Source organism: Haliaeetus leucocephalus, unplaced genomic scaffold, assembly GCF_000737465.1.
Source record: "Haliaeetus leucocephalus isolate CR32 unplaced genomic scaffold, Haliaeetus_leucocephalus-4.0 Scaffold646, whole genome shotgun sequence".
NCBI lineage: Eukaryota > Metazoa > Chordata > Aves > Accipitriformes > Accipitridae > Haliaeetus > Haliaeetus leucocephalus.
The window spans coordinates 4,699,056-4,715,320 of record NW_010973082.1 but is presented as its reverse complement, the minus strand read 5'-3'; the positions used below and the strand labels follow the sequence as shown (position 1 = coordinate 4,715,320).

General features: G+C 37.4%; 1 protein-coding gene across 1 annotated transcript in view; it reads left to right on the top strand.

Moving 5' to 3' along the window:
• ANKFN1 (ankyrin-repeat and fibronectin type III domain containing 1) overlaps positions 1–15,963 on the top strand; it is a 61,876-nt gene extending 45,913 nt beyond the window's left edge. The window contains 7 exon segments of the mRNA XM_010578748.1: positions 4,032–4,131; positions 5,298–5,430; positions 6,050–6,166; positions 9,889–10,104; positions 12,235–12,401; positions 13,839–13,989; positions 15,772–15,963. Coding sequence (XP_010577050.1) covers positions 4,032–4,131; positions 5,298–5,430; positions 6,050–6,166; positions 9,889–10,104; positions 12,235–12,401; positions 13,839–13,989; positions 15,772–15,963 — 1,076 coding nt within the window.
• The last annotated feature ends 302 nt before the right edge of the window (positions 15,964–16,265 follow it).

Genomic DNA, 16,265 nt, shown 5'->3' with positions numbered 1-16,265 from the left:
CCCTATGCTTGCATTTCAGGGGCTGAAGAAAACAAGCTTACAAAAATACCAGGAAGAATACATTGGAATGTACAGTGAGTTTAAGAGCTTTTGGAATTAGATCAGCTGTTGCTTTTGAACCTGCTCTGTGATATGATGAAATCTCCTAGGGAATTACTTAGGAAGCTTTGCTTTCATATGTTTAATCTTCTGGAAAACCCTGATGATTACAAACAACAGTCATCCATTTGTCTTCATAATACCACGCTACAGACTATCATAACTGAGTTACTACAATCGTACATCCTGGCAACACTTCAAGTATATTTTTTAAGTATTTTTTTTCTTGTAGACCATTCTTTCTAAGCAGTTCTCAGTGGATTAAGTAATTGTGTGATGCTTCATTAAGAAAGGAACCCAACTCTTCAGTAAAATGCTTACCAGATATTTTCTTTCTGAAATTTGGTTGAAATGTGTTTTACTAGACAAGTCAGAGGTGAAATAAAAATGTTCTAATTGTGATTTGATTCACAAGCAGAGCACATAGTTTCATTGCACTTAACAAAGAGAAGGATCTCTGATTACACAGGGTGTTTAAAATATTTAATTGTTTGTGAGAATATAAAAAAGCAGGCTTGAGAACCAAGCCATAGGCTGAGAAGTTCAGGTAGGGAATTTAAGAAGTTATAGTTTCAGCTGTTGAGCATGACTTTGTAATCCAAAATATACCACCCAGTAATATGACTGTCATGCCAATAGCTTCTTCATGAGATACAGAATTTTCCTTTGAAAGACATCCCATCTTGAGGTGAGGTAATACAGAATCTATCATGGTCTCAAGCTATTGAGGTGTCTGGCGACTACTTATGCCTTTAACTTCTGTGTGGAATTATGTCTCCATGAACATTATCCCAGTGTCAGTTGTCTGCAGTGCTAAAACTGTGCAGCTTTAAATTGAGTTTGAATTCGCCTGGAAGTTTCCAGCTATTTGATGTATTTTCGTAAGGTTACACAATTAGTGAAAACTCTAAACCCCATTTTATGCCCTCCACTAGGATTTCAGTGGGATCTAGCTCATCTTGTGCTAATTTGCTTCATTATTCAGGGTCACCCTAAGTGATATTTAGCTGTTCCACTGGCTGTCTGATTTGTGGGGCTAAGATCTCAGATGATTTTGCACTGAGGTAATTCCATTTACTTCACATCTGCCCCACTTGAGGAGAGGCACCCACTTGTCTAGTGATAGGACAAAGAATTCCAGATGATCTTCCTCCTCAGAGAAATGGCCCGGCATAACAGACATTCCTCTAGAGCAGAGACCCCAGATGCATACTAGTAGCCTGAGTATGCAACTTTGTTCTCATTCTTCCACAACTGACTTATGCTGCTTTTAAGTATCTGTTGTATTTAAGTGAACTGCAAAGAAACATTTATATATCCTACTTGAGAAGAGAAAAACTGCTAATGTTGTAAATATACCTTTGTAGTTAATTGCCTATTTCAATCCAGGTTTGCATGCTTCTGATCTAAATCTAATCACTGGAAATTCTCTAATCTTGGCCACTATTTGTTTGCTCCTGAGCTTCTATTAAAAGAGCTCACAGCTCTATTGCTGTATCATTTATTAATATAAACTTTTTTTCTTACTAGTGCTTTTCTATAAAGGTTACACTATGTTATTTATTAGTTAATTAAATAACAGACAAAGTTCCATTTCCTGTAGATCCAAATTATCCTCTAATCTCAGCTCCATGTTTTTTGGCTTCTAGACACACTATACTGTAAAACAAAAGCAAATAGCAGTGTAGGATAGTTTACAGCCTCCATCTAGTTTTACATTATTTCTTTTGCTGTTGGCTTCTGTAAAGCTGTGGACTAAACCCAAACCACTGAATAGCCCAATAACATATACTTCACTGGTAATGTGCCCTCTTATTTTAATGCTGCAGTCTCTGGGTGTTTATACAGAATTATGTTGCTTTGCCTTCAGCAATTTCCTCCTTCATTCCCTCCACCCTTAATACAGAAGAAAATAAAAATTCCATAATTAGAATGAAATTTATATTCCTAAATTGGTCTTAACCTTGGAAGAAGGAAACAGTAGGACAGGAGTTTTCATGTAGCATTTGGTTTACCTTACTCTGATATACTGAAAAAGTTTACAGTAAAATAAAACTTACCTGAGGAGATATGGATAGAAAAACAAATGAATTTTTTTAAAAGGAAAAGAAAACAAAGATCAGTTGCATCAAAGAAGCAGTCATAGATTTGGATGAGTCTGTTAAAACACATTGGAGAATATGCCATGGAGAACAAGTTTGCACTGGAAAGACAATGGATTTGATGATCTAATAATTCTCATACATCTGAATTGTATGATTTCACCCCCAGTATAACTTTGTTCTCTTTGTACTTGCTGTTCAGCAGAGTGGTAATTATTGCTAACAATGTGTCTTCTTTCTGTGGTTTTCAATGTGCAAATTATGGTGCAAATTTATTCATCATTTAAAAATATGTTGAGCACTTCCACAGATGGGGTTTTGACAAGAGCAAATTTAGATGTTCTTTAAATGTTCAAACTTAGAACTCACTAGGGAGACACAGATAGACACCTCCTATTCTGCATTGGAGGTAAGTAAGTGGGAAATACATTACTCTGAAAACACCTAAGCAGACTGATTAGCAGCTTTCAGCAAATAGTTCTTCATGCGTCATACTGTTTCCCCACTGGAGAAGGATGTCCCTGAAAATGTTTCACACTTCAGTCTGGATGGGTATCCATGCTTCATCCAAATAAACAGTCAGATCCTGGAAAACCGAGATGTAGTTTCACATGTACATTTTTCTTCTTGTCTTTCTTTTCAGATCACAGTAAATATCTGAAGAATTAATTCTTTTTTTAAACTAAATGTTTCTGCTGTTTCTCTTACAACAGCATTATACAGGAGGGACATCGCAAAAGACAATGCAAAAAAACCCGAAACAGTTTTAATCACTCATTCCTTTTGAATGCTATATGTGGACAACAACAGACAATACATTATACATTATACAATCCTGCATGTTCCTGACTGCCATCTATTGGCATACCCTCTAAAATCTGCTTACGGGTATACAGGTGGACACAGCTGTTTCACAGAGCTTGTGAGTTCCAGTTCCCACTGGAAGATTTTTCTTTGGCCTACAAGGAAACTCAGGCCATGCATGAGAGAAGGAAAGACATTAAGTCAAATTCATGAAAGTGAAAAATAATAGAATGTATAAAAATTTAACCACATTTTTTACAATATTGGGCAAATATTTGAATTTATAAAATTCTTCTATTGAGAGAGCTGGCCCAGAGATCCTTGCAGGCACATAGCAGGTCTCAGCTTTGACATGAAGTGAACAAAAGAGTTAAACACCTCTTCCTTGGATTCCAGATTACTAGGGAGCAAATGTTACTGTGAAAGCTCTGAAGCAATACAGGTGAGCAGAAATTCTTGTGATGGGGGAAAAAAAAAATCCAAACAAAAGCACATGCATTTAATGTGATACAGAGAAAGATGAGGGTCAATCTAGGTGTTTCCTTAAAGCTTTTACTTAGGTTAGACTGGTGATGCTGTGATGATAGTGATTGTCAAGGCACCAATTATTCAGTTCTTAGAAGTTTAAGCTATATATGGACAGAAACTGAGGAATTACAACACCCTAAAATGTTGGCTGATGGTTCAAATCTCTTCTTGGGTTTTTGAGACCACTTGCAAAATTCATATCCATTCTCAAAATTAAGAGTACTGGTTCAAGCTATACTTTGCCTAGGAGCAAAACATTTTTACCAAGTCTGAGTTTGCTGCAAGTAAGGAAATTGTTTGCTGCTGCATATCACCAAGATAATGAAAACACAAACAAAAGCTTGTATTTGAGCATGTTTCTAAATATTGTCTTTTGAAAGGAATATAGTAGGCACTGACTGAAATTTAGCATTGTGTTTCAAGAGACAAAGGTTCTTTATGAGATACTAACTGAAATTTAAGTGCTGGGTTTGGTTTGCTTTTTATTTTCCATTCTAGAAAGTTCTAAATTACAGAATGCTGGTCGCAAGCAATCAGTTTCCAGAAGCCTGAAGCACCTTTTCCACTCTTCAAACAAGTTTGTGAAGACTCTGAAACGGTTTGTCATTCATTTTATCTCCCAAACATTCTGAGGTTTAGCTAGCAGTTGTGGCTCTTATGTAATGGTGAAAAGCACTTTAGAAATATATGTGAAGATTCCACTACCAATGAAACAGCAATCAATCAGAATGAACCTGATAAATTCACATACATGTAAGACTGGTGCAGCTGACAGGAAAATAATGCTCCAGTTCCTACTGAAATCAATAGAATCTTTTCATTGTAACTGTTGGAAAAGGGTTCGAATTGTAACAGAGAAATATTCTGTGCAAACACAAAGTGTAGTTTCTGAGGTATTTTGGAAGTACTGCCTCTGCTGCTGCTCAGTAATGAAACTATGGTATTTATTTCATTCATAATATAAAATGCAGGGCTCGGATAACATGTTTTAATAGTCCATTGGCAACAGGAAACACATCTAGAACTCTCTAACATCTTTAGCTAGGTTTGCAACCCAGTGTGACTCAAACAACCCTCAGCCTTGATAATTTGTTTTAGCAAATTGAAGTTGCTTCTTCTGGGTTATTTCTTCTTTCATTGCCATGAGTGTTCAGTTTGCTTTTTCTTCTTTGTATTTTGATAAGAGTTTGATTTTTTCAGAGGAGCTCTCCAGAGTCTTTAAATTCCCTAAGGCAACTACTTAACCTATGTAACTAATTGCAAGGGTAAATATTGAAAGGAATGATCTCTATAAACAGTTTTGCAGATATGCTGGCCAAATTACACTCAATTACACTAACATAAATCTGTAATAACCTGGCTGATTTCAACTGAGTTACTTCAGATTTACTCTGAAGTAAAAGAGGGCAGAACTAAGCCCATTAATGATAAAAAGTTTTAGTAAAATTCCTGATTTCTAAAGGGCATAAAGCCTCCATTTTCTACTGTTTACTCTGACAAAATTCTTGCTAAAACTGATGTCAGTGGCTTGCACAGATTCATAATTTCTTAGATTCCTGTAGTCTCACATCATCTAAAGTGATAAGCTTCCCAAATATTTTTCAGAATTCACTGGCTGAAGTTGCATGATCTATATAACACAGAAGTTAAGAGCAGATTGTTTGATTTGTCTCCTCAGAACTTAGTATCTTTGATTCTTTGACTAAAATTTGGCATGGATGTGAATAGACATGAACATCTGACAATGTTTCCTTCTTTCTTTAGGGGACTCTACTTATCTGTTATATTTTTTTACAAAGACAATTTATTAGTAACCAACGAAGATCAAATCCCAATTGTGGAAATTGATGACTCTCATAGTAGTTCAGTTATGCAGGATTTCCTGTGGTTCACAAAGGTAACAGGAGCCTAATTTCATATATTGCTTCTACAAATTTGTTGCTGGCAATGCGTAGGCCTTAGCTCATCATTCTGAATATATGAAATGATGTCATTAAAATCTAAATGATTAAGTGCTTTACATTTCACTCATGTTAAAATGCAATTTTCAAGAACCATTTATATGGATTAAATTCTGACTGGGTCACTGACAATGGCACAATTAACTCTTTTAAATGTGTGATCCTACCTAAGTGTTTGCTACTTGGGTACCTAAAGGTTTTATGAACATTTAGAGGAAGAGCCTAAAGAAATAACTAAAAGTTTGAAAGTTGGTATTATGGTTATGCCATCATTCAAGATACCTTCACACTATTTTTTATACCCCAAAGAACAGTAAATTACTTTTACACAGTAGTCAAAAAAACAATTTAAATAGGTGCATGATGTTTACAGAACAACTTCTGTGTCTGATTCAATATCTGTTTCATGTTTATCTAGGCAACTCATTGCCATCTGCAGAAACTCAGAATGAGCAATATCTACTGATTTCTCCAAGTCCAAAATGCTTTTAGTTTCATTTCTGCTTTTGCAAATGCTGAGAACAAAAACTGATTGAACTGGATATATTTTTGCAGTTGTCTTGTATGTGGGATGATATCAGATGGCTAAGGCAGAATATGTCTGTATCCGTGTCCTCATCAACAGCACTTCAAGCCAGGCAAAAGATGCTTTCAGCAGCAGCACAGCTACAGGTTGGTTGCACTGCATATGTCTAGCTATTAACTTAGTGACTTTCTGATCTCTAAGGGATAGTACTGCCAGCTGTCCTATGGTTCACCACTCCCCACTGGCCTGTTCTTGAAGCAACGTTATCATGTACAATGAAATGAGCCACCGAGCCTCTCTTGCCAGCTGGAAGAAATAATAGCGGCAGATGAAGAAACAAACACATATGAACCAGTAAATAATGACCACAGATAAGCCTGTAGGTTTGCAGATTGGGAATTTAAGAATTATAATTCTAACATTTGCTGCTTAAAAGCCTCTTAGAAGGCCTATTAATTATTCATTATTAATATATTAATGAAGCATTTAAACTCTGGTAAGATTCAGCACTCCCTTGTGCTACATGGGAACCTGCAGCAGTAGGTAGCTTCTGTCCCCAACAGGAAGGACAAGTAGACTGCTGAAGTTGCCAAAATAGTACTCTTGATTCACCCATGGCTTACTAACTGCTCAAGTACAGCTTCTAGGGCAGAACTACACTGTCTGACAAACAGGATGGCTATGCTGTTGTGGATCATCAGCGGGGAAATAAAAATGAATGTTTCATTAAGTTCTTAATTAAGCTGCCAAAATTTTTAAGGTGAAATGTACCTTTGTGCAGAGAACCAGTCAGAGACCTATTTAGACCCTTAAAAATAGAGACTAAGTGGTGCATAGATCTTGTGGTGACCCCTCAGCACAGTGGTAAGGACAGCAGCACTACATGCACTACTCATATCATGTTGTTAAGGCATAGCAGTGACTCTCAGGACTGTTCTGTTCCAACCTGTGCTACACATACAGCCTGAGTGGTACTGAACAGGTCACTTAATCCTTCTGTGTCTCAGTCCACTGTTTGTTATGCAAACAGTAATTACACTTTCTCCAGCAAAACATTTTGCCATTTATTGTAAAGTTTCTGAAGAATGGGTTTCATGGTAACACAAAATCTCTAGCTGGAAGGCAGACACTTCCATAAAATATTTACTTTTGTGGGAAAATACATTTTCAAAAAGATGTGTGTACAATTCTTACAGAAAAAGTATATCCAGGCCTCACTTTATCCTACCTTTTGTTTGAATGAAGTCACCAAAGCTTCCCAGAAAAATCTATGGTACAGTCATGGAGTTAATGAAGATCTTCATATTGCTTGGCTCATGTATTAGCCATACGGCCATCCCTCTTGTTATTGCCAGTCAATGCAATAAGCTAGGTTTTATAGCAGCTATGAGAGCCAGATACTTTTGGGGCATTATTAAGAATATCCATGTGGGGTTTGTTTTACCTTTTTTGGCAAAGCATGCTGTATAGAGAGTAGCCTTCCTGGGCAACCACCTGTCTTGACTGATTTCCCCAAAGTATCCCGAAATATATGGAATGCCAGTCTGCTGTACCTTTATTGGAGGACCACCTGTGTTAAGCAGCAGCTGCTTGTCAGTCCTTTGAGCTGTCACTAGAGAAAGTTTTAACTATATCTGCTGAATGTTCCCTCTGGTGTGGTTAGCTCAGCTTAGGTAGCATGTATTCCTTTGGTTAGCTCAATTTCATTCCCTCTGTGCAGACTGCCTTTAACAGAGCATTGCTAGTATGCACAGACTACACTTCGAGATAACCAAGATTCCTAGTACTTTGTGATATTATTTGCTACTGGAGATGTTAAGAGCAGAGCTAGAAGCACAGAGATACAGCAAATATGTCCATGTGGTATATTGCTCTGTTGAATTTCTGGCAAATTTATTGTCCTTAATGTTTGTTCTGTTAGCTTGGGCCCCTGGTGAACACAGGGATTGTCACCGGTCTGCCAACCTCTAACAGTGTGTGGCCTAATGGGATCCACCAATGGAAGGATCTCAATAAACTTTATATGGTTGAATACATTTTATTGAGGCAGTTAATAGACTGACTCCGCAGGAATTTAGGACAGAATGGAAAAGATCAGTGACAACACAGCTGCTAAAGGACTAGATCAGTGGATTCAGAGACAACAGGGACTGTAATTTTGCCTGTTGTTACCACGAGACAACTAAAGCAAACAAAACACAAGTGATGGGTTGCCAAGCTAAGCAGACACAAAACTTTTTTAGCATATGAATTACTCACATATTCATATTAGTAGGTACCCCCCATTCACTATGCTGGGATGCCATTCAGAATACACAGTCAGTGACAGTAAAGAACTTTGTTTTCATCTAGGCACATTCATATGTTGCAGTGATTAATATGACAACTAGACGGCTAACATCTACCTGCAATGATTTGACCCACCTGTGGACACATGGATTAATACAAAATATATACTCAAGATACCCAGTGTTAATCAGTTATGGAGGCTAACCTCAAAAGTCAGAACAGTTAAAAAAAGAAGAGGGGAGGTGTTATATAGGCATCAGAAGTATGCCCTGGAGAGCGATGCATAAACTAAAATAGCTAAGTTATGCCACATAAAGGGCAGTCACTGTGCTGACTACCTAGAGTTTATAAATAATTTAATAATACAATTTATAAGTAAATATTGCCTGCTAAGTACAGATAAATAATTTCAGGATAATTTATCTGTTTACAGTGTCATTAAGTTAACCTACAGCTCTTCCCTAAACATACCATGGGCTACATTGTGAATTCAAGTTTTCATTTTAAACGACTCCCATCCCTATCCAGCTTACTGTAGATCTCTTGAAAAGTCGCAAAGTAATGAGCATATTTTAAATGTTAGGCATTTTTCTTTAAGACATCTGGGAATCTCTTCAGTGGCTGGTCACTGGATTGAGTGTGTTTGCATCTATAAGCAGATGCCTTACTGTGTGAGGAAAGGGATTTTGACCAAAATATGTATTTTATGTGGAGCCTTTTAAAATTACTTTTCTTTAATCCTCCCATATCTTCCTGAAGAGCTTTGCCCTGGCAGTTTGTTAGTTTCTGCCGGTTTTGTCCAGCACATTCTTGGAATTTGAAGTAAAAGGAAAAGGGTCCACATCTTTTCAAATTCTTCTGTGTTCCTTCACAAACACACTCCACAGTTTAGCTCCAGAATTATTTACATTCAACACACATAGGAGGGCCTCTTGCTTTTGTTCCTGAAAATAATCTGAATAATTTTAAAGCAGAGAACAGAAACTGGATATTATAGTTAATGACCCTAACAGAAAACATTTGAAGTGTCCATTATGAATGATTTGGGGATAGAGGAAGCATTTTGTATCATCTCTGACATTTGGTTATGGGGACGTTAAGATAAGCACCTAGCTCTTCAGTAAGTTCAGATCAGAAGGGCTTCATTGATACCAAAGGAATCACCACTAGACCAACACTGAGTGCTTTTGAAAATTGCATCCTTTATCTTTACATGACTGGGCTAAAATAGGAAGTTCTGATCAAATAAGTGAAATACTTTTCAGTGTTTCCTTTTACAAAGGCATTGGGTTGTAATAGTCTTTCTGATGTTCTCCATTAAATGTTGGACTAAACACTGCTGGACCAAATATATCAGAGGATCCACAATTCAATCCACAAACACAACCTAGGGAATAAGTTTTCCTTTTGCCACTGAATGATATGACTGTAGGGCAAGATTTTGAGAAACACTGTGTGTCTAGCTTTTATTGAAGTCAACAGGACGGATGTCAGTGAGCACAAAGTTAAGGTTCAAAAAAATACTACTCTCCTGATATGTGATAAATAACCTTCATTTTATAATTCGCTTGTTTTCTAGAATTTGCTGGGAACTCACAACTTGGGCAGAGTTTTTTATGAGCCAATCAAGGATCGACATGGCAATATGCTGATAGTTACTATAAGAGAAGTGGAGAGTCTTTATTCATTTTTTAATGGCAAATGGATGCAGGTATCCAAACTACAAAGCCAGAGGAAATCTCTTTCAACTCCAGAGGAGCCAACAGCATTAGACATCTTGCTTATAACAATCCAGGTAGTGCTTTGCTTCTCTTACTGTACATTATTTGCTTTTGTAAAGCCTGTGCCAGAGCCCTGATTTTGGGGAGAGTTTTGTAGAATTTTAGGCCTTAATCCAGTGCCCAATAAAATTAATGGCAAGGCTCCCATTGAAAGCAAAGACTTATATTACTTCCAGTGGGTCTGGGATCAGATCCTTATTATGTAAAATATCCATGAGATTCTAAAGAAATTACTTCAAAGTCCTAGCAGAGAATAGTAGTTTCTATCAGTTTCGGGAAACCATGCTATAGAATTCTGTATCAAGGGATATAAAAACCTTTAAAATTCTCTGGGATGTTCTTAAGCACCTATACAGACACAATTGCTACACTCCATAAGATTTTTCCATCCAACCTTCAACACTAAATCTAGGTTTAAAACCTTACTGTTCTACTTAATAAACTTGTTCTGTGGGGTTCAGAGTTCCTTGGAGCCTGGTATAGTTCCTAAAGAATTCTTTACTGACCATAACCCTCTTTAATTTCTGCATAACATGCCCCTAGACTTCACAATTAGAAAAATACCAAGGTAAGGATTGATCTTAGAAGTTGCTTTGCGCAGTCAGTTCATTTAACATCATTGAGAGCCATGGGTTTTCAGCTCTTCAAGAATCAGGGCATCTGTAAACTCATGTTAAACGTAGACAGTTCACATAAAGATTAATGCATGTTTTCTGTAGGTAACAGCAATATATTTCTCCCAAAACATCAGTAGCCAATCTCTCTAAAACTCAGTTGCATAGTTACCCAAAATACTACAAGACAAATCGTTTTCTTAGTCCCTTCTTTAGCACCCTCGACTAGACGATGACTGCTGTGATTAATTTTTGAATTAGAGGTACTTTCTTGGGCAGAGACTGTGCTTTTCAAACCGGAAACTGACAGGCAATCAAAATATACATTACCAGGTTTTAGGAACGTTAAAAAATTTCCAAAAGACAATAAAACTTACCTGATCTATGTTAGATTTAATGTATTAAAATGTGTTAAAGGTGTAGAAAAATGTCAATCTGGGCAAAAGTTTTATATTAGGAAACCCAAAATACAGGCCTGATCAGATTTCCACAGAGATCCTAGTGGAAAAAATGTTCCCCTAATGGTTTACACATTCCTATCTAATGCCCACCCTTTCTTCTATTACTTGTTTAATCATCGAATGGGTATTTTGTTCATGATGTGCTTGTGAAAATGAGGGTCTAATTGCATTGGTCAGAGCCAAGCATAGCACTGGCAGATAATTTGATGGTTCCAAGACTAAAAGCATAAGGCCAGGTGTCTTACTACTCACCCATTGCAGAAGCACACATTTCTCAGGATGGCAGCAGACATCATTTTTAGGGTAGTTTTGGGGGACTGCTATACATAGCCTTAAAAACGTCTCTGGCTTCAGCAAATACACCATCATTATTAATTCCTTCTAAGCTCTATTCTTGATAAAGCTATTTGTTCAGAAAACACAGCCAGTAATTAAATTTTGCAAACCACCAACCCCCATCCTCATAGAGATCTTCCTGTTGACAGCAGATTATACAGAACAGGTTTTTGAGAGATGCAGGCTGGGACTCTACAGGGATATTTTGGTGACCGTACTGCCTTATGCAGCCCCTCTCTCCCACCTTCTCCAGGTGATAGCTTTTTCCCAATGCTGCTCTGCTCCATCTGTGTAGCTATGCACCAAACCAGGGAACTGTTCTGGCTGAAAAATGACTGCTCCTTTCCCTGAGTTGTTTTTCAGCTGAATCAGTTCCCTGAACCAGCTCACTGCTGAAATGATCAGACAGGAGTGCAGAGGTGGGTGTTATTTAAGCTAGTTTAAATACTACAGTTGTAGAAAATTGAAACCTCAGTTTTTTAAAGCCAATTCCTGCATGACGTGGAGAGCTTAGAGGACCTGTGTATGACTTTCTTAAAGTTGTCCAAGTGCATCCAAACTACCAGAGATTATTTATATGCTTAAGCATGTGCTTAAATGCTTTGTAAATTGGGAACACTGTTGAAACAAAAAGATGGCTGTAAAAACATTTGTTGCTTTTTGATCTCAAACTCTTCTGCTTATGTGGAAAAAAAAATGAGATTTTTATGTAGGACTGTTTCTCTTGAAACAGGACATACTTTCCTATCACAAAAGAAGTCAGCAACGCCTCCCCCCTGGCTTGTATCTGGGTTACCTTAAACTCTGCAGTTCTGTGGATCAAATCAAAGTGCTTGTGTTGCAGAAGTTGCCTAATGTCCTGTGTCATGTTAAAATCCGAGACAACAGCAACGTCTCCAAGTAAGTGAATATATACGTATTCACACACACAGATGTAGAGAGAGAACACTTGTTTTAACTTGGAAACAACTGATCAAATTTAAATGCTAAGGCAATTTTGCCATTGCAAAATTGTAGGTGCCAGCAAAGTTTGGCTCAGGTGTGGACCACCATAGAGATCAGCACTGAACTAAACAGGTGCACCTGGGTCTTCCCAGCAATCTGAAGGCCTATCCAGAACACATACATATGAGCCCACTGGTTTCTAAGGATAGTATTCTGTGGTTGCTCAAATTCTGCACAGTGGTAATGATCTTCCATATATCTGTTAGGAAGCTCATAGCCTGCAGCCTTGATTCAGCCTCCAGTGAATTCAATGTCAGCCTTTCTATTGATTTGCACTGACCATGGGGTGTTGGTGTTGGTGATTTTTCTGTGTATTCTCTTGTGTAGTATCTGGTTTCTCACTCTAATCCACAGCAAACATACAGCAATTAAAAACACATATTCAGACAAATGCTATCAGTCATTGAACTACTGTGCTCTGGGAAAGCCATTTTCCCCTTTGTTCATTGCTTCCCTTATCTATTGGGCAAGTGCACTTATTTGTACTGCTTAGTCCTTGCCTAGTGGGCAACACATTTTATTGGCTTTTTTCTGGAGCTTTTTAATCCCATATCATTTCAGCAACCAATTGATAATTTTGCATGAGGAAAAAGGAACTGGATATCTATATGGATAACAAGGATATCCAGAATGTAGTAGTTAATACTAACAAAAATTTTGGAAGGAATATAAAGCCTAGTGCTTCAAAGTTTATAACCATCTCTGACTCTTGAAGTTTAAGATCAGATCTTTATTTAGGAGCAAATTGTACCACATCTATTACTCATCTTGTAGTGGGGTTTCCTGTACATTTTTTTCTTGAATGGTTGGTGCTGGCTGCTTTTCAAGACTGAATACTGGGCAGGGTGAATTAAGGATTTGATCCAGAAAGATGATTCCCATATTTATCAGGTCTAAAATGGATATATGTCAAGCAAACCAGGAAGTTCTTTGGCTCCAGTGAGTACAAGAGAGTCTGCCACAGAAATTAAACTTCCTGCTAATTGTCACTGTTGTCATTTCCAATGCATGCTTTTTAAAATATTGTGGTAGATAGGGAATGAAGTATGTGAAAAAGAAAACTTGGAGTGGGAAGCCTTAGTGAAATATTTCAAAGGCAGTTGGACTTTCAGAGGTTTGCAAGGAATGTTCAGCCTGATGTACATGTGCTAGAAAAATTAAACTTTTCAAAGTTAGATTTTTAACCACAAACAATCAAGACTGCACAAGTTTAGAATGTTTTGCTATACGAGGATTAAACTATCAACAGATCCCAAATGCACATACACTGAATTCCTGCTTGTGCACTGAACTTTTGTTATATTTCTAATTTTAACTTGACTCAACATACAGAGATGAGTGGGAATGGATCCAAACACTTTCTGGCTCAGAATCTGTGGAAAGTATGGATCATACTTCAGACTGCCCTACTCAATTGTTCTTGTATGAGCTCCAGATGGCAGTGAAAGCTCTCCTTAAACAGATCAATCTACCTCTGCATCAGGTATTTTCCTTTGTGGTATTTATCACCTTTTTAAAAACTGATTCTTAAGAACACAACTAAAAGCTACAAACTGTGTAACTTGCAAGTAGGGATTAAACGTTACGGTTGCAAGAAAAGAAAAGCAGAGAAGTTTTGTATTCCGTTATTCTAAGTATGTGTGTGTGGAACATCTTCAATAAAACACATATTTTCCTGCATATTTGAACATACAAGGATTAAGAGACACATTTTCAATTAGTTCCTATTTTTGCATCTGTTAGCATGTTTGTGCAACTTCAGGCAGGTGCAAATAAGCACTTTTGCATGAAAAAAGTAGTTGCAAGCACCTTTACCCAGCTGGCAAAGAGAAACAGGCAGGCAAGCCAGGCAATTGACTGTTCTTTTAGAGGCAATAGTGAGAGTGTATGAAAGGCCTGCTGAAGACACAGTGTTTTGCTATTCTTTTACACACAGATAAACGTAGCACTTCTAAAACACATAGTTCCAGACCTCCAGATTGCTGTGGGTGAGGAGAGGTATCTGGCTTCTGGCTTTACATTTAGGTACAAGAAATGCATATGTGAATAAATAAAGTCAGGGAGGATAATCTATGATGTGAAAGATCCATGAAAAAATAAGCTAAGGAGTTTGTTTCTTGTTTACATGAATTCCATTTTATTTTGGTCTACAAGGGTAAAGACGGCTTAAAGTAGAAGTAAATCATCTTTATATTCACTTCAAGGTCTGTTTGTGCAGCTAGAAAGAAATAGCCTTAAAATAAATTAATCTGGTTCTACATTTCTTGATTTTGAAAGGTTTAGGCTTTGCTTTTAAAAAGGAATCCATCAGTGCTGCACCTTCTAGCCTGGGAAGAGCCAAGTAAGACTCAAGTAAATCTAAAATTGAGACAGATGGTGTGCTGCCTTGTGGTCAATCACTCTAATTCACTAGGGCTCTGTGCAGGTCTCTATGCTAGTGTATTTTCTTGGAGGTTATAGCTTTTGTGGCTTTTTTTTTTTTTTTTTTTGAGCTAGGGACTAAAATATTTAAATCAATGTGCAATATGTTCCTTAGGCTGCAGTTCAGCCAAGCGTTTAAGCTCATCTATTGTGCATGAGAGATAGACATAAACATGACCTTGCAGTTAAACATAGTTGTAAATGTTCCGATGATGCAGGACCAAAATTCTATGTTAATGAATTGAATTTTTAATTCAACAGATTTATTTATGTATTTTTATTATTTTTGTGGTAAACAGAATCACAGACAGTGACACTGGTACATACCCAGGGTAAAATGCAGTGCTGCACACAGCAGCTCTACAGCAGCCTCAGGCCAACTCCTGTGTGTGCCATTTTCTCTTGCTGCAGCACTTGTTAAACCTTTTCAGTGCTGTGTTGAGGGAAAGCTGCATATTTCTCTTAACCAACCCTAAATTGAATCTTAAAGGTTTTTAATTGAATCCATTTTCATGTTTTCACATAATTATGCAATCATAATCTTGAAAAGCACATGGCATGTGATCATTTTCTGCCTAATAAGAAACATAAATGTTGTTTTCAGGGGGGTTGTGCCTGTGTGTGTTGTTTTAATGTGGAACATTGCAGCTTTAAATCTTTATTTTATGTAGTGACATGAACCCACATTTAGGCCCCCCCCCCCAAATATTTATGTTTTATAAAAATTCCGAGCTTGATGTTGTGCAAATTTTCTTTAATGTTTTATATCATTTGGGGTGTTGTTTATATAAGTGCCATGTTGTAATTCTCTCCTATTTCTTCCCCTGCGCGTGTCCCTCTACAGGCTAAGCACTTCCGTCTGTATACACAGGAGGTGTTGGAACTGGGTCACAATGTCTCCTTTCTTCTCCTGCTCCCCGCCTCAGACGACGTCTGCACTGCCCCAGGACAGAATAATCCTTACACCCCACACTCAGGATTTCTTAACCTCCCTCTTCAGATGTTTGAACTCGGTATAGTAGCTTGCTTCACCTAGAAATATTAACCCAGTCTCCTTATAATAAAATCACAAAGTTGTATCTGTTTTCCCCCTTGTCCCAGTGGAGAGTCAATAAATCACATGATGGCTTTGGCAACAACACTACCTATGACTGTGTACAAGTTACAGAGAGAGCAGAGTGGTTAAAGCCTATACTGTAGCAATCGTTACTGAAATGCAAAGCATAGAGCAAAGCCCACAGTTATCCAGTATGTGTCTTTAAGATTATTTGGAAGATGATGTTCTTTAAAAAACAGAACCAAAAAATCACACACAACTTAGCAAGGTTGGAGTGTGAA